Raw genomic sequence first — 16,821 nt, forward strand, 5'->3', positions numbered from 1 at the left:
TAATTGGGTCGTCCGCGAATGACGAATTAAACGTTAAACTCATACGAACTCATTACGAAAAGGTTTTTGTCGGGTGGGAGAACGAGAAACAGGACCTACTCGCTCCGAGGACTGGTTGGATGTTCGTACTACTTTCGGAAGTAATTTCAAACGACCCTTGCTAGGAGGTATTTCGTAAGAAGACCGTCTACGTGTCAAGGTTAACCAGCTTTATGGGCAAAGAAAGAGAACGAAATAAATTTTCGAACGAGAGATCGGAAATAACGCGTTTTAACCGACCGCGACGATTTCGAGCGCGAAACTGGGCTCGCCGTGGTCAACCACGATGAAACGACACGTAAATGGAAGCGATAGAGCACCGGAAAACGATTAAATACATATGTACGAACGTTAACGAGTAACGACGGTATAATGCACCGGTTCGGGAAACGAAAAACGAATCTTGAGCAAAGAGAAACGTAAATGGGGAAGGAACTCGATACGGACCGCGCGCGATACCGATTTCCGATGTAGCGCAGCTCGAACTCGACTAATGCGATCGCTTCGAAAAATCTCAAGCCCGTAGTTCGAGATGTTAATAAAGTTATTCGGTTAGTAAAACCGTGCTAATAACAATCCGTATTTCTTTCTGTCGCGGTTCTCCGCTACAGGTCGTATTATTTGCGAATGATTTACACGTCGGACTGTCGTCCTCTGAAAGAAGAAACGATCGACTCCTCGTCGGCACTCGTCGCTGTTCCTCGACGTTGGTGTTAATAATATTCGTGATACGCAGACCGTTGTTAAACAGGTATCGCAATGTTCGACAGGACCATTGTTGTTTAAACACAAAACGTTCACACCGTATAAGATTATCGTATTATTTACTGAAAAGATATATTATCACAAACTTCATAATTTCTCTATAATTTTATATGCCCTTTTCTCATAACGTCGTGCGTCACGACGGAAACTAAACGTAATTTTCTTCGTAATAATATCGGTCGTTAACGACCAGCACGATTCGAATATATTCGTAAGACGTAAATCTGAAGCAACTGAACGAATTCGGTTCGACGCGTAACGAAATAGGATGGAACAGGAATAAGAACGCGACAGACGGAATGAATACGTGCAACGAGATATTATACCTACTATAAAAAGCCCAATCGAAAACTGCAGTCACTGTATATACAATCGCAAACACGAGAAATGCTTGTTCCTTTACGTTAATAAATATAAAAATCGTTTAATTATCGCCGAAAATTAAAAAGGGTTGAATCGTCGCTAAATCCATGGCACCGAAATCGTTCGTTCCGCAACGCTAAAACGAAACGTTGCCGAAATAATTCGTGCCAATGGTATCAGAAAATAAGTCGAAAAAATATTGAGAAAATAGGAAATAATCGCGCGCGATGACAAGCTGACTCGCATCTCTGTTTAATGTTGGAGCATACGCCATCGAAAACGCGTTAATTCCATCCAAGTTCTATGTCTTCGATCTTTATGTTTAATTCTTCGAACGAAGTATCGATTCCAGGCTCGTCGAATCCACCGTTTAACTCGATCTTCTGTGAACACAACAAACACCAAAAATCGTCTGAATTATAATTATCGATATGCCAGTGTTTTGTAAGAGTATTATCGTACGGGGAACAATTTTGTAAAAAACCCGGGGAAAAAATAAACTCGACCAACCTGTAACGCTGCGATTTGCGAAGGATCGCCAACCAGTAGAATTTGCGTTTCGTTGTCGTTTAAATCGTCGATCGCTTTGGAATGAATCTGTATCTGTCTATCTTTTTCTGTAATCTTCCATAACACGAACATGAGAAGGTATATTGTGGAAAAAATTTATCGCGTATGTTGCGTAGTAGTATTTTTCGAATTACCTTTAACGGAGAGCTGCCGTTTTCTCGTACAACATTTGTCTTCCGCCTGTCTTTTCCCCGACTAGAAGACTCCGGCATGGATTCTTGGAAAAAAACATCCACATTATCATCATTATCGACTAAAGCGTGAGCTGTTCTTTTGTGCATTATAAGAGTACTGCTTTGTCTGTATCTCCTGAAACAGACTTTACATTCAAACGGACGCTGTTGTGTATGAACCTAAAAATAAAAAAAAATCTGTAGATACGAAGATGCGTAAAATCAAATATCGGTATCTCTTGCCGTTAATTGTGATTCGATACTCACGAGGTGATGTTTATGAAGACTAGAATATTCGGTAAACCTCCTTCCACAATTTTCGATCGAACATACATAAGGTTTCTCGCCAGAATGAATTCGTATATGATTTTTATAATTCGTTGCGCTGGCAAAAGCCTTTCCACATTTCGGTTGCGTACATTTGTAAGGACGTTCACCGGTGTGCGTTCTGACATGGACCTATTACGTTACGTTATAGAATTATCAATCTGCAGCTAGTGTTATTGGTATAATACTACTGGAGACAACTTTTCTTCTTCTTACCTTTCTAATATTGCTAGTAGTAAAGGAACGACCACAACCATCGAACGGACACAAAAAGGGGCGTTCTCCCGTGTGTGTCCGAACATGTTTTAATAAATCTCCAGAGGTTTTAAAACTTTTTTCACATGCTTCATTTGGACATTTGTAGGGCTTTTCTCCTGTGTGCGTACGCAAATGCGCCTTTAAACTGTATCCCGTCGAAAAACTTTTTTTACATTTGGGATGTGTGCAACGATATGGTCGTTGACCAGTGTGAGATCGTTCGTGCACCTAATTTGACGATACCGTTTTATACGATGGCAAAGCATTACGTTTAAGACTTTTAATCAGACCTGACCACGATTAGTTCGAATTAGATAGAATAGAAAGTTTTAATGAAAACATAGCTGTGCATGACTATTCGAACATTCTTGCTAAAAATTCTGATATCTATAGCTGATACACCTTTGCGCGTAAAGTTTACAAGTGTATAAATAAAATTGCACAACAGACCTAAGCACGGACAGATCTGACCTTATATTTATTATCGTAAACGACCTTCACCTTAAGATGATGAGGGGTACTGTAGACTTTGGAACAGCCTTCCCTTGGACAAGGATGCCTGATCCTCGATGTAGATAGTTTATTTAATAAGATCTTAGAATCCTTCTTTTTCAGTTTACCACTTTCGATTTCCCACAAATCTTTGCCAACATCAAGATGACCCGTCACCATGTAGGCAGTACCGTCAATAAACTCTACCCTTGGATATGTGTTTTCAACGTTCTCTATAGTAGCATCGCGAGCTTGGACCAAAGTAGCTGGATCTAATTCCAATTGAAGTGGCTTACCGTCTGTAAAATCTGATACATCCCGCAATAATATAGTATCTCCATTCTCCAATTCAAATGTTGCTTGCCCCTTTGAGTCCACTTCTGCGTATTGAATAAATACAAAGCGATAATTAACTGTATTACTACAAGGTATAAAAATAATGGAGGTACTATTTATTATAGATACGCCTCTTAATATCCATTTGTCACGCACCATTGTCATTAAAATTATTCGCAACAAATGCTTGTGTTCCATCCAGTAATGTTACGGCTGTTAATGTTGTACCGCCCAACAACTGCTCGTCCAATATCAACTCTTCCGTTCTACCATTCTCGGTGTTATTTTCATTAATTAGGACCGATAGGCACTCCAATATATCCGCACGATTGCCCTGAAGAATAACAGATGATAAACAACAGAAAGCAGTAAGAACACGTACATTTCAACGAAATTAAATCTATGAGCCGAAGCCGAAGCCGAGAGATGTTACCTGTATCTCGTCGGACATGGTTTCGACATCTCGAGTCACGAGGCAATTCGAAAGCTCTGTGCCTTGTGTCGACATATTTTGCTACAAACCCAGAGCTGCGAACAAACAATGTTTCGCGATGATCGCCGATGATCCACGTCATTATTTTGTGTCTTAGTTTCGTGTCCGCAGGTAAGCATCTGTCTTAAAATAGGGTTTATCAACGATTCGTTTGCGATGCATCGAAGATTCGCGCGCTGATATTCTGGGTTATTTTTACCGATAAAATCGGTTATTTGCGCGACTCTTTCACGATACGAACATTTAAAAGAAAGGTTAAAAACTGTCGAAAGGATCCAAAGGGCTTATTACATTACGTTCTCTCGTAACGATCGCAACACGGAATACGAGTCACAATATTCGCGGTAGCGATTATCACATACCACCAATGACGGTATCTAGAAATAAACCAGTTATTATACTTAGCAATCGCGAAGATAGCAATAACGTTAGCGGTCGCGGTCACGATGTAGTGAGCTGAAAAGAACAAATCGAATAACGAAGCGCGCGAAATCGCAAGTAAAGGTGAGAAGGTCGCCATTTTTGTTGCTGACCCGAATAAACATGCACCGCGAACGTGAACCTAAATTATTTACGATAGTAGGATCAAATCGAGCGAAACTCGTATAAAATTCAAATGTCTTTTGTTTTCTTCCCGCTTTTCTTTCTCTTTCATCCTCGTACAGCGAATTCAATTCTTGGCGTTTCGCGCAGCCTCACGACTTGATGCCAAAGAATCTTGGGAAATATTACCCATAAACTCGTACACCCGCGAAACCTCTTGATGGGTAACGTGTACTGACAACGAGTAATACGAAAACAGTGTTTGCTAAATTGCAGTAGCGTAAAAATACTATATCACTTGTACGCACCATTAGGTAATCGATTTCGATGAGCATGAACTTTTTCTTCGAAGCAACATTATGAAGTGAAAAAGACGTGATCGATAGCCTTCTCCTGTACGAGATTGCTGCCGAGTGTCGTTATACGTTCATTCATAAAATCTTAATATAGTTGCACATTTTTGGTAGTTTGTAGTTTATACTTGGTTTGTTTCGGACAATTTCGACGTTTTCAGATTACTTTTTTTGTGTAAAATTTTGTTTTCAGATAGTATTGGATACCCGGCATTTCACCGAAACGCACGACGACTCGTTTTTGAACGGTCCCTTATATTTGCTAAATCTTGCTTCCTATTGGTCGATACTGATATAGTCAAAAATATTTACCGAATCCAATTATGAATTTATTTATTTATTTAGAACGATTCTGTTTCATGAAAATATTATTTTGGTAGATCTACAAATGTGTTTATTTAACGCATTCGTCAACTATATAAATACGCAAAAAATAAGTCACATACAAGTGTACAAAGTATATATAAATATTTATGTAGGTAAGTAACGTGGGTTCCTTAATTTTTGCTGTTCGAGAGTAATACGATGTTCCAAACTCAGCGTCTCCACTTTCTTGGCAAATTTCTACATACATAAATAAATGCCTGTCACGAAGAAGAAGGGGATGCATTTGACGTACCGTATTCCACTCAACAGTAAGAATAAAGGGTGACGAGATATAGATGATACGTATATCATGTATGTGTGTGAACATAGGTGGGATATACGTCGTTGATTTAAAGGTGCATTCAAGTATGGTTGGGTGTCATATTCTGTTAGCCTATATTATTAATCGTAAGAAGGTCAACGTCGCCCAAAGTTACGAAGATCGTAGTTAAATTTTTGTTTCGTTTTGTGTCAGTTATTGTCAGTGTTAAATGATAAGATATCAGTATTTTTTTTATACGAAGTTATAAAAAAACAAATTGTGATAAAGAGTAGTCAATAGAAGAGTAAAGAAGTTATATCATACGTATAATTTGATACAAACTTATCTTCACTGACTTTAGGTAATTTACCGAAATACATCATATTTGATTACATATGAAACCGCAGGGAACTAATAGAGCTAGTGGACCTATTCAATTTTAGTATATATAAACATATAATGGTACACAGGCTCATGGGACGTATGTATGTACAATCATTTGTATTTGCACGTATTTGATTGCTATTAATTGACAATGCCTTCTCTTAGAAGCAAGTGAAAACAGTCAATCTACGTACAGTGGACGTATAATGTATTTGGTGGGTGAAATGATGATTAAATCGAAAACAGGTACCTTCTCAATTTTTTCTTTTTTATCAAAGCATTATGAATGTATTAATATTGAATAAGTTCATAATTTGTAATGTAATTATAACGAGTAATTTAATTAATGGTTCCAGGCATAGGATGCAGCAAGGCCAACCGATAGATGTTTCGTTTCGAACAATAAGATTGTTCTTAAAATTTAATAGTAAGACAAATCATAACACAGCATCTAAAATGTTTGGTTCAAAGACACAATCGTCGAATAGCACCTTCTATACCGAATTGGAAGTTAATGTAGAAGACAAGGAATCTGGCTTAAATAAAAGGACAGACTGTAAAGATGAAGATTGTATGGATACTACATGTAGTCATTCTGACACAACAATAGATGGTAAAGAGCAGGAAGGATACAATGGTCATTCATTTAGCAAAATTACCACCTTTAGTGGTTCCTCACGGTTTCTGCCATTTGTAATGTCAGCTGGAAGTTCAACGGATCATGTTGATATAGGAGAAGATGAGGAGAATTCTATGAAAGTGCCATTTGTTCGTGTAACACATGGTGTGCTAGAGTATAGAAGTAGTAGGTAAGTTATATTTATGAAATAGTTTGTACGGATTGACATGACAGTGTACAATACCTGAAACACTTTCAGATATTTAGCTGCAGAAAGAAATTCTCGTCGATACGCGGTAGATTCATATACGATAAGCGAATCGGAGAGTGAAGAAGAATCTGAGGGCACTAAGTCTTTGGAAACTGATTCTGCAATAGTCACGGATCATACTGACAATTCGACGTACAAAACAAAATCAAGGATCAATGTACATTGTTCAGATTCTAAAAAGAAAAAAGCGCGTCGAGTTGCAGAAGAATTATTATCTACAGAAAAGAATTATGTTAATGTTCTAAGACTGATCGATCAAGTATTCCAATTTAGAGTCGATCAAGAAAATAGAGCACATCCTATGTTTCCTCCGGAAACAGTTCAACACATGTTTTCTAATATTAAATCGATTTACAAGTTTCACAACGATTTTCTATTACCCCAGCTTCAGGAAAGAATACAAAACTGGGAATTGGATCCTAGAATTGGAGATATTATGAAGAATTTTGCTCCATTTCTGAAGATGTATACAGAATATGTAAAAAACTTTGATTATGCCATGGATTTAATACATACTCTGCAAGCTAAAGTTGCCAGATTTGCTGCAATTATCAACGACATTCAAAGATTGGATGAGTGTGCCAAGTTATCTTTGTCTCATCATATGTTGAGTCCTATACAAAGATTACCGAGGTACGAGCTTCTTCTGAAAGATTACCTGAGAAACCTCACAGAAGGAAATGCTGATTACGAGGACGCTAAAAGTAAGGATCTTTCGAGTTCCATTCGCTGAGTTACATTCGCATAAAGTAACGTTCACCTAACGAGGACTGGCTTCTATTTAAACGTTTATTGAACGGGGTACGTTTAAATAGACGTCCGTAGTAAAATCAAACGAACAGACACGGCTTTCTTTCTCGTAGAGGCATTGGAATTAGTATCGACTGCTGCTAATCACACGAACGACGCAATGAAGAAGATCGACAAGTTCAAAAAGCTTCTTGAAATACAAGAGAGTATATACGATACGACGGATCTAGTCAGTGCTACACGGGAACTTGTAAGAGAGGGTCGTATTGTTAAGATTTCTGCAAGGAGCGGCGATCATCAGGAAAGGCATTTATTTTTGGTACGTATACAACTATAGTGCGGATATTTTTATGTTTGTTTAAATACATACACACCCGTGATACAACGAAACAATTTTGTTCAAATAGTTAATCATTATTGTTACTTACACTAAACTTTAGTGATAAAAATTCCTTTATTTTTCCTGATTTTCAGTTCAGTGATTTATTATTACTTTGTTCGATAAGACTGATACCTGGACCACTATATCGATTGAGAGCAAAATTCATGGTTGAAAATTTGCAAGTAATGGAGGGCGACAATTTAGAAACAGCAAATACTTTTTACATAAGAGACGAAGACAAGAGCGTTGAATTATACACGCATGCAGCCGAGGAGAAGGCAGCGTGGCTTGTTGCACTTTTCGATACGATGCAAGAAATTATGAGAAGAAAAGCAAGTCTGAAAACCGCAAATGTTAAAACGCTTGTAAAAACTGAAGATGTAACCAGGTGCATGATATGCGATGTAATTTTTTCTGTAATGAAGAGAAAACACAACTGCAGAGCTTGCGGAATAGTGAGTACGCTTCTCGGCACTGCTTCGTAAGGATCGAAATGAAAATGAAATTATCAAAGACGAATTTGTGAATGCAACGTAGATGCGTGGAAATATTGTTTTCCAGATCTTCATATTATTTTACTTTTATTTGTTATATAGGTAGTTTGCGGTAAATGCTCGAATCAAAAATTATTGTTTGAGGATAATAAAAACATGAGAGTTTGTCGTCTGTGTTACGCTACGTTAACGCAACCGCTTTCTAAATCACCCTCTTCGTCGTCTCCGTCCGGACCGGTACCAAGTTTATTACAAGTTTCGGCGAGCGCATCCTCCGTTATATCTGGATATCTTATGTTAAAGACTCAACCAAGTAAACCTTGGATACGGCGATGGTTCGCACTACGCATCGATTTTGTTTTATATACCTTTAAATCTGAATCTGAAAGTATGGCTCTAACAGCGACTCCTATGCCTGGTTTTATTGTTACGGAAGGTGTTAAATTGTCTGATGAGGACCCTTTGAGTTTTAAGGACAGACCTAAAGCTCTTAAGATGCATCATTCCAGGAAAAGTTATTACTTACAAGCATCGTCGCAAGAAGACAAGCAGAAGTGGGTTCCATTGTTTAATACATTTATTAAACGTATCGTTTTATATTGTTCAGTATTTTTCAATACGCATCAAATTTTTAGATGGTTCCACGCTCTACAATTAGCTACTAAAGCAGAATTACCTTCGTTCGCAACGGTGGAGAACGAAGACGCACAAAACTGCGAACTGATCGTTCATGCGTGATAAACAATTTGTACAACTTTATCCATGGCGCGAATCAACTTTTTACTGTCGTAACTCTATAAAATCAGAACGCAATAAGATAATCGTTGGTAGATAATCATTATATAAAAATGACGTTAACTTGTGTTATATATAATATACAGACACACACATAGGCAAATTGTTATTGGTGTATTGTGGTCAATTCCATAATGATTACACTGCCAAAACGCTTGTTGTATTTTGTACCGTTTTGTTATAGTATATTTAAAAATATATATATGTACATATATTTACTTGAATGTATAATAATATTATATATGCATGGTATGCAAACCTTTTCCTCAACTATGAAGTGTTGATGTTCGTTTCTAAAATTTTTAATAATTGTAAAAAGATATTAAAAAAATGACAAGTAGTAATTATCGAAAACATTGTTAAAAGCTGATTCTTAAATTAGAAACTCTGGAAAAAATAATACTGTGGATTTATTTTTAATATTCTAAAAACGATAAATATCTAAGACCATGAGTAAGGCATATGTAGAAAAATATGATAAGTCATTTTATTTGTAGTCTTTTTGTATTTGCTTTTACGTCTGTTTACCTTTCGTTTGATTTATAATTTCCCTGAAAGCGTTCAATTTCTTTGACAAATATTACAGATACTTTTATTATTTGCAAAAATTTAAACGGCAAGTCGAAAAAGGCGGTATGTACATACATATGTGTATGTATATTTCCTATAGTGTGAGTGTAGGGCATACGCAATAGGATAAAGGGACTGTACATGCGTAAAATTTACGTAAATATTTTCCATGCGTACATACATTGCTCGAGCAAATGATTCCATTCGAATAAAGTATTATTAGAAAGAATGCATCTATCATTTAATGGAGCTCCTGTCACTAGAAGATTAATATGCTTCAGCGTGAGTAATGTCGTCAAGTATATTCTTACGCGGAGCACTATTCATTTGAGCAGACCATACATATATAGTATATTCGATACCCAGTCGTTGTTTATTGGTTGTTTGACGAACGTAGACCAGATGGCAGTAGAGACAATAAAGGACAAGAGTAACGGGAAATTGTAGAAGAGTAGTAGAGCGAGTGAGAAAGAGGAAGGGAACGATACCTTCAAACAAATGGCAAATAGGGAAATGTACGAACCACTTGTACATAACCTTTGTTTTCGGGACTTGATTCGTCTGGAGTTTCGTGTCTCTGACGCGTCTTGTAAAAACTCACGAATCTCTCTCGGATAATGGCCACAAACGCATCGATTTGATATAAGAAAGAATAATGCTTAATTTATAAAGAAGGTAAATTAGTTTAAACTTGTTCGGAAGGTCAATGTTCTAGCACGGTTTCATGCGATACTTTTTGCTCAAAAAGTGAGCGATTACAAGAACAAAGTACAATGAAATAGTTATGTTGCCTTCGACTGGTTACTTTAAAGCTATCAATTGTCCGTTTTATGAAAGCGGAGCTTGCGATAGACCCTACTGTCATTTCAAACACGCAAAGCGAGGTAAGTCACTTTGTTTTTTGAATATCTTGTCGTCGTAAATATATTACGCATAAAACATTACATTGGATTACATCGAAAATCAATTTGACTGAATTTTTATCGTGGAGATATGCGAATGCGAGAATTGGGCCATGGACAAACGATATTCGTATTATGTGTTTTAGAGGATGTCGGGGTTACGACGGAGACGACCGGGACGCTGGAAAGCCGTTCGACGGGTCAGGTTCAAGAATCAAAAGCTACAATGGTACAATCCAATTCAGACGTTTTACAACAGTTAGTGACGGAGGCTGTCAAGAAAGTTCTTGCCAACCAAGAAGTCACGAATACAGATAATTTTTCGTGTCAGAATGTTGTTTCTCAGGTAGTTGAAGGGCTGAAGCCATCTTTGACTTCTGGAACGTCTGGTACTTTGGAAATTGTTGCGGCTAGTACTGGAGAAAAAAGGACAGATGTACCGCCGCCGATTAATAAACCTGTTCCGTGTGTTTATAATCCTACGCCGATTGCAGAACTGAAGAAACGTCATATACCAATAATATCCTATATGCCAACCAGGGAAAGTAGGGTAGCTGTGAAACATAAAAGTTCTCCAGATAGAGTTAAGCCTTGGTTAGGTATAGGTTGCGAATCTGCAGAGCCTCAAACTACCGAAGCTAAATATAAACCTACCACAATAGTCAATTCCAATGCTCGGGATGCTATGCAAAGTTATATACCAACGTGTAAGTCTGACTCTGTTTCATCGAATTCGTACGAAGATGGTAGTTCGAACGACTATCTGTTTAAACTTAGGGAGCCGTATTATCCAAAGTGTAAGAAGAAGAGAGAGGAGTATGTCCCTAAGAAAGTAAAGGCCCCATTGAAAACTGTTAAGAGCCTAAACGAATTGACATTAGATGGATTTGCATCAGACTTTGATATGGTAAACGAGGTATCGACGGATGCTAAGTCTGCTTCTAACGTACAGTCAAGCGAGGAGCCTCGAGAATCTTCTTTAGATTTTGAACCGAAATTCTCGGACGACGAAGAAGACGAAAATGAAAGTCAAGATCACACAGAAGATTACGGTCATGATGTAAATAAGATCAACGGAGATCTTATCGACGAGGGATCCACGGAACAAAATGAATTATATCGTGATATCAAGAACAGTGATTGTTCGAACGATGCGCAAGATACACGTGTACATTCCCCGAAAGAAAATATTAACGACGAATGCATCAGTAAAGAAAACCGCGACGAGAAGGTACCGATAGACAACAGCAGTGTGCCGGCGCAAGAGAAAACCACGACTAAAGAAACTTCGAAATCTTTACGACACGAGAAGGGAAAATCGTTGGAAGTGGATGCGAATAAAGCGGTCGATAAAAATATAAAGGAACACAAAAGCAGAAGTAAGAGTAAAAGCAGAGATCAAAGGAGCCACGATACTTCTCATAAACGATACAAGGACAGTCGTGTCTCGAACGAAAAATCACGTTCTACGTCCGATAGTAGAAGCAAGGACAGAAGTCGTCTCAGACACAAAACTAAGGATTCAAAAAGTAAAAAACACGACAAGGATAAAAGTAGAGATGCGGATCAAGAGAAACATCGAGATAAGGAAAGGAACAGAGACAAGAATGGAAATAAACACAAGAGTAAACGAGATAGGAGGGATTCTCGTGAATCGGAGAAGCACCGTGAACGCGATTCCAAGAATTCTTCCGAGTATTCCAAAAAATTGGACCGCATTAAAAAAAGAAGAGACGAAAGGAAACGTTTAAAGTTGGATCGTAAATCCGACGATAAAACGAACGAAGGAATACGTGTACAGATGGAAACTAGCGAAGAAAGAAATTCGACCGATAGATCCACAAGTCCTTTGGATAGCTTCCGATCGAATATAGATGACGATGCATGCGAGGAGAACGATGATCGTTATAGTAACATCGTCAACAACGACGTCGATGACATAGTTTCGATCGCGTCCGACTCGGATCACGACGTGCAAGAGGAATGCTTAAAAATATTTCAGGTACGTGTGATAAATCACTCAGTGTTGAATACAAACATTTTAATCGGAGATGGAAATATATCGTGAACGCGTTAAGCTACATACAGGATATTAAAAGAAAAAAAGTCCGAAACTTACGAGGCTTACAGTACTTGCAAAGAAGAATAAAAGGTTGATCTTAGCTTAAGCAAAGATTCATCTTTTCAACATCCTATGTACCCGTTTATATTTGATATAGGTCGGTAAATTAGTCGTCGTTTCGCATTTCTATTTTTGACGATTAATCCTTATTGTCCTATTCTCACGATACGGTCTACTGTAATAGGTTTTTCTGTTCTTTAAGGAATACCAAGTATCGGAACGATCGAAAACTAGGGTATCAACGAGAGAGTCTTCGTCGATGCCTGAAAAAGATCAAAACGAAGATTTTGGCAAGAAGAGAGTAGCGCATCCTTCGGCGGCCACTTGCGTTACCAGACAGGTCGTTGTTAATCATTCGAAGAAATCGACAAACCCGCAACAGAAGATGTACGAAAGGTGGCGTTTGATGAGAGACGCTGTAGCGGAAAAGTCAGCTCTAGCGAGTAGTGCTGTTCCCAAGGATGTGCGTCGAAACCATGTTGAACCGATAGGAACGGCTCACAATTCCGAACTAAAATTGAATGGAAACGGTAATTACGCTTACGGTAGATTATCTCGATTATTCGAACTAATCGAAAGACGAGAAAGGGGCAGGATGTCCGGATATTTTATCTCATCCGTGTTTTTGTTTCTGGGATGAATGCTCTTTTCGATAGTTACATCGTTAATTATTTCGTTGCTTACTGCCGTGTTATTTTCTCATCCTGGTATATGTTGTAAGGTTGCGAGTTCAATCGTTTCGTCATTGTTATTTTTTGCGTCTGTATCTGTTCTTGGCTCTACAATTAGAGACGCGGGGTATGTAGGTGATCCAAGAATTGATCGCTGTGAGGACGAATTAGATTCTTCTCATCTAATTCAATAAGAAAGTATTCACGGATAATGATAGTTATTGGCTCGCTGTTGGTCGCGTTGTCGTGCGTGGTTTCTGCTAGCTGCTATCATCAGTCTGTCATGGTTGCCTCTTTAATGTGCGTGGTTTCCTTGACAACGAAGGCAGCACGCTACACAAGGGAACGGTTGGAAGGGGAAGTAGACGTCTGAGGAGTCCCTACATTGGACAGCGTTAAATGTCAATTGTTATTGCTAGTAGTTGATTAATCGTTCGGTTCAGTTCAAACAATAACGTTGATCATAAAAGGCTAGTTAGATATAAGAGGCACATAAACAGTTAGGATATTAACTCAGCTTTCAGAGAGTATGAATTTTATTATGACTTAAATAAAAATGCAACAGACAAATCTCAAATACCGATGAAAGTAAAGAAATCAGCGAGAGGAAAGTATCCATAGCCTGTTCCCCTTATTTAATTTGAAATCGATTATTGTCGTGCGGTTGTTAGAGTCGCGGAGACGTAGTTTTATGTCGAGAGTCCCATTAGAAATATGAGAAGTATAAAATATTACGTCAGCAGTGACCGTCTACTGTTTACGATAAGTTGTAAGCTGTGTATTACGTCAGCGGCTGCGTATCTGTTAACATCGTTTCAGTTATTCGTCACTCGAGTAGCTGTGAGGACGTATAAAATATTTATTCTAATCTGTATAAAGTCAATGCAGTAAGTCCTCTTACAAATGTTTATCAAAATTCCATTCGTTACGTTCAATTATGCTTCGATCCATTGACTATATTAAGGAGGTACTCGAAACTCTGAGAAGTTGATCTCTCTTTGATCTTACATTCCTAAGAAATTGTAACGGATAGAGTGAAAAATTGATAAAATTTTCTTAAATATGTATTTATTTCGAAATTCTGTTCTCGACGCATCCTAGATGATCTTTTTAAGTGAACGTACAAAAATTTAGAAAAAAATTGTAGATACTCCCTTATCGATGCGATATCGCCCTTCCGATAAAAGAGGTTCTGCTGCATTTCTCGAGAGAATCCAGTCTCGAAAATATAACAGAACGTGCTCTGTGGTTACCGTTGCACGTGAGAGTGATCTATATGCTCAATGTTTGCAACAGGTCGCGTTAGAATCGCTCATGTGCCGTACGCGAAGTCTCTAGCGATCGAGAAGAAGAAGATGACAGAGAATGTAGGAAAATCGACAGAAACAAAAGCAGTGGACAGTTACAAAACAGCGGCGCAAACCGCAAAGAGCGGTGTACGCATCGCTCATGTTCCTCAAGCCGTGAGTATATTATTATCGTAGGGTATAGTCTAAACAAATACGACGATACGATCGGTTGATTTACTACGTGCTTGCAGATTCCCCAGTTGATACGGCCGGAACCGTTGCAAGTGACCACGCAGAAGTTCCCCTTAAACGTTCGTCAGTATTACGTAAACATGATGCACGACGTGTGCGTACAGATCTACACTACCGGTGAAGACGCGGCGCAGCGCGCGGTGAAAGAAGAATTCGCTTGTCACGAAAGATGTAAAGCATTGGCCGTCTATAAAAATTCGTGTATGCTCGCCGCACATAGGCTAAGAAAAGAAGTTGACCAGAATTCGTCGATGGATGGTAGTACAACGACAACAACGACATCGGCCAGTAGCGTGATGTCCCACGAGGCGGTGATCACTGGAAAAGCAAAGGGTTCTTGGAGCGTTCTGAAAAGCAAGAGATCCGTCACGCAGTTCAAAGGAGTGGTGCTCTACGGTATGCTGAAGAAATGGATAATGACGGAACAACAACTACGGGATAACGGATTTCCCCGTCCACATCCCGATGGCCACAAGGTGAATCGTCTACGAAGAGTTTGCAACGAAGAGAATAGAATACCTTTACCGACGACCGCAACTCTATCGTTCGATTCGTTTTAATTGCAGGGTCGCGCGAAGATCTACGTAATAAATTCACGGAACCAAAATGTTCTGTCGAAAGTGCCTAACGAAAGGATTTGCAGCCGTTGCGGTCAAACTTATATAATAGACAAACAAGGATTCGCGGTACGATCGCAGAACTGTATATACCATTGGGGTAGAAAATTCACGATCAGGGGAGAGGGCAAGTACAGCTGTTGCCAACAATATGGTTCCGCGACCGGATGTTGCGACGCAAAGACGCACGTCTGGGAATACACCGATTACGAAAATCTACGTGGCTACGTGAAAACCTTGCCGAAAGGTACATCTTAATCATTGATATCGGTTCTCGTTAATTTTATATCTTTTGAGTTTTCACCTTCACTCCACTTTTCTTCCGTTTCGCGTCATCGCGAAGATGTGCTGGCCGAAGAACAGGGAGTTTACGCGCTCGATTGCGAAATGAGTTACACCACACAGGGCTTAGAACTAACTAGGGTAACGGTCATCGACGAAGAATCCAAAGTAGTGTACGAAACGTTGGTTAAACCGCAGAATCCGGTAATCGATTATAATACAAGGTAAAATATTTCGAGATACTTTCTCTTTTCTCCATTTTCGTCCCGTCTCTGTTCGTCACTTCCCCGCTGTAACTCTCCACAAGATGCGAGTAACGGTGGCCGTTTATCGGGGGTCAATTGCACAGGTTTTCCGGAATCACGGAGGAAAGCATGAAGGATGTGACAACGACGTTACTGGATGTTCAAGCGTCGCTCCTTACCATGTTTTCGGAAAAAACAATATTGGTGGGTCACAGTCTCGAGAGCGATTTCAAAGCTCTGAGGCTTCTTCACGACACCGTGGTCGACACGAGTGTAATGTTTCCGCACAAGAATGGATTGCCGCAGAAACGAGCCCTGAAGAATCTTTGTTCCGAGTATCTGAGAAAGATCATTCAGAACGACGGTTAGTTTGAAAGTCGTCGCGTTATCGCGCGGTATTGTATCTCGCAAAAATTGACGATAATTTGTTGCTAATTGGTGTTGCAGTTGGCGGACACGATAGCAAAGAAGACGCCGTTTCCTGCATGGAATTAATTCTTTGGAAGGCGAAGGAAGAAGCGAAATTACAGTGAACAATGTTGGGAGCACTTTGTCAGACTGAACCATGTACAGCTTATGTTTTTACGTTTCGCGTAATCGTTGATAGTCCCTGTCCAAAACTTACCGTCGTATGTACTGTATTATAATTTTCCATGTATAAATATGTGATACGCATCTGTCAAGTTGATCGTAGAATCAGCAATCATAGAATCGCCATTCATTTTTCGAATTACAGTCACGGTTCTACGATAGCACGCGTAGTTCATTTGTTCGTTAGCGAATAATTCATATCGATCGCGCGCAATTCGTACTTTTATAAGATTTCGTTATCGCTG

At 38.9% G+C, this 16,821-nt stretch overlaps 3 protein-coding genes across 20 annotated transcripts; 2 read left to right on the top strand and 1 right to left on the bottom strand.

The window, feature by feature from the left end:
* Positions 1-839: 839 nt before the first annotated feature.
* Positions 840-4,921, bottom strand: LOC143151247 (uncharacterized). Of its 12 annotated transcripts, none has more exons than XM_076320218.1 (9): positions 4,668-4,921; positions 3,757-3,851; positions 3,480-3,657; positions 2,997-3,367; positions 2,454-2,723; positions 2,178-2,369; positions 1,872-2,090; positions 1,678-1,791; positions 840-1,550 (listed from the first exon to the last, which is right to left on the bottom strand). In XM_076320218.1, the coding sequence occupies exons 2-9, from the start codon at positions 3,829-3,831 to the stop codon at positions 1,452-1,454; spliced, it is 1,518 nt and encodes a 505-aa protein (XP_076176333.1). In that variant the 5' UTR covers positions 3,832-3,851; positions 4,668-4,921; the 3' UTR covers positions 840-1,451. The 12 variants fall into 12 exon arrangements, 11 of the variants coding, with proteins under 11 accessions (XP_076176333.1, XP_076176327.1, XP_076176332.1 ...); XM_076320212.1 differs by having other exon boundaries at positions 3,757-3,935; positions 4,668-4,920; XM_076320217.1 differs by having other exon boundaries at positions 3,757-3,939; positions 4,668-4,920.
* A 213-nt stretch (positions 4,922-5,134) lies between these two features.
* On the top strand, positions 5,135-9,392 carry LOC143151246 (FYVE, RhoGEF and PH domain-containing protein 4). Of its 7 annotated transcripts, none has more exons than XM_076320208.1 (8): positions 5,135-5,191; positions 5,890-5,970; positions 6,081-6,533; positions 6,603-7,318; positions 7,478-7,683; positions 7,839-8,201; positions 8,343-8,794; positions 8,876-9,392. In XM_076320208.1, the coding sequence occupies exons 3-8, from the start codon at positions 6,088-6,090 to the stop codon at positions 8,976-8,978; spliced, it is 2,286 nt and encodes a 761-aa protein (XP_076176323.1). In that variant the 5' UTR covers positions 5,135-5,191; positions 5,890-5,970; positions 6,081-6,087; the 3' UTR covers positions 8,979-9,392. The 7 variants fall into 7 exon arrangements, with proteins under 7 accessions (XP_076176323.1, XP_076176322.1, XP_076176317.1 ...); XM_076320207.1 differs by lacking the exon at positions 5,135-5,191 and adding an exon at positions 5,265-5,347; XM_076320202.1 differs by lacking the exon at positions 5,135-5,191 and adding an exon at positions 5,377-5,825.
* Positions 9,393-10,082: 690 nt separating this feature from the next.
* Positions 10,083-16,660, top strand: LOC143151551 (uncharacterized). The gene is made up of 9 exons (XM_076320831.1): positions 10,083-10,489; positions 10,654-12,509; positions 12,832-13,159; positions 14,597-14,763; positions 14,841-15,317; positions 15,408-15,705; positions 15,802-15,964; positions 16,090-16,349; positions 16,433-16,660. Exons 1-9 carry the CDS (start codon positions 10,390-10,392, stop codon positions 16,516-16,518), a joined length of 3,735 nt encoding a protein of 1,244 aa, XP_076176946.1. The 5' UTR covers positions 10,083-10,389; the 3' UTR covers positions 16,519-16,660.
* The last annotated feature ends 161 nt before the right edge of the window (positions 16,661-16,821 follow it).

Source organism: Ptiloglossa arizonensis, chromosome 9 (genome assembly GCF_051014685.1).
Source record: "Ptiloglossa arizonensis isolate GNS036 chromosome 9, iyPtiAriz1_principal, whole genome shotgun sequence".
NCBI lineage: Eukaryota > Metazoa > Arthropoda > Insecta > Hymenoptera > Colletidae > Ptiloglossa > Ptiloglossa arizonensis.

Excerpts from the sequence above, each read along its gene's own strand:
- LOC143151247 (XM_076320218.1), bottom strand. The coding sequence starts at position 3,831 with ATGTCGACACAAGGCACAGAGCTTTCGAATTGCCTCGTGACTCGAGAT. Across the intron at positions 2,724-2,996 it reads GTACCCCTCATCATCTTAAG|GTGCACGAACGATCTCACAC; the intron begins GTGAAGGTCGTT and ends TCGTCAAATTAG. Across the intron at positions 2,091-2,177 it reads GTCTTCATAAACATCACCTC|GTTCATACACAACAGCGTCC; the intron begins GTGAGTATCGAA and ends TTTTATTTTTAG.
- LOC143151246 (XM_076320208.1), top strand. The coding sequence starts at position 6,088 with ATGCAGCAAGGCCAACCGATAGATGTTTCGTTTCGAACAATAAGATTG. Across the intron at positions 7,319-7,477 it reads TGATTACGAGGACGCTAAAA|AGGCATTGGAATTAGTATCG; the intron begins GTAAGGATCTTT and ends TCTTTCTCGTAG. Across the intron at positions 7,684-7,838 it reads AGGAAAGGCATTTATTTTTG|TTCAGTGATTTATTATTACT; the intron begins GTACGTATACAA and ends CCTGATTTTCAG.
- LOC143151551 (XM_076320831.1), top strand. The coding sequence starts at position 10,390 with ATGTTGCCTTCGACTGGTTACTTTAAAGCTATCAATTGTCCGTTTTAT. Across the intron at positions 12,510-12,831 it reads AATGCTTAAAAATATTTCAG|GAATACCAAGTATCGGAACG; the intron begins GTACGTGTGATA and ends CTGTTCTTTAAG. Across the intron at positions 13,160-14,596 it reads ACTAAAATTGAATGGAAACG|GTCGCGTTAGAATCGCTCAT; the intron begins GTAATTACGCTT and ends TGTTTGCAACAG.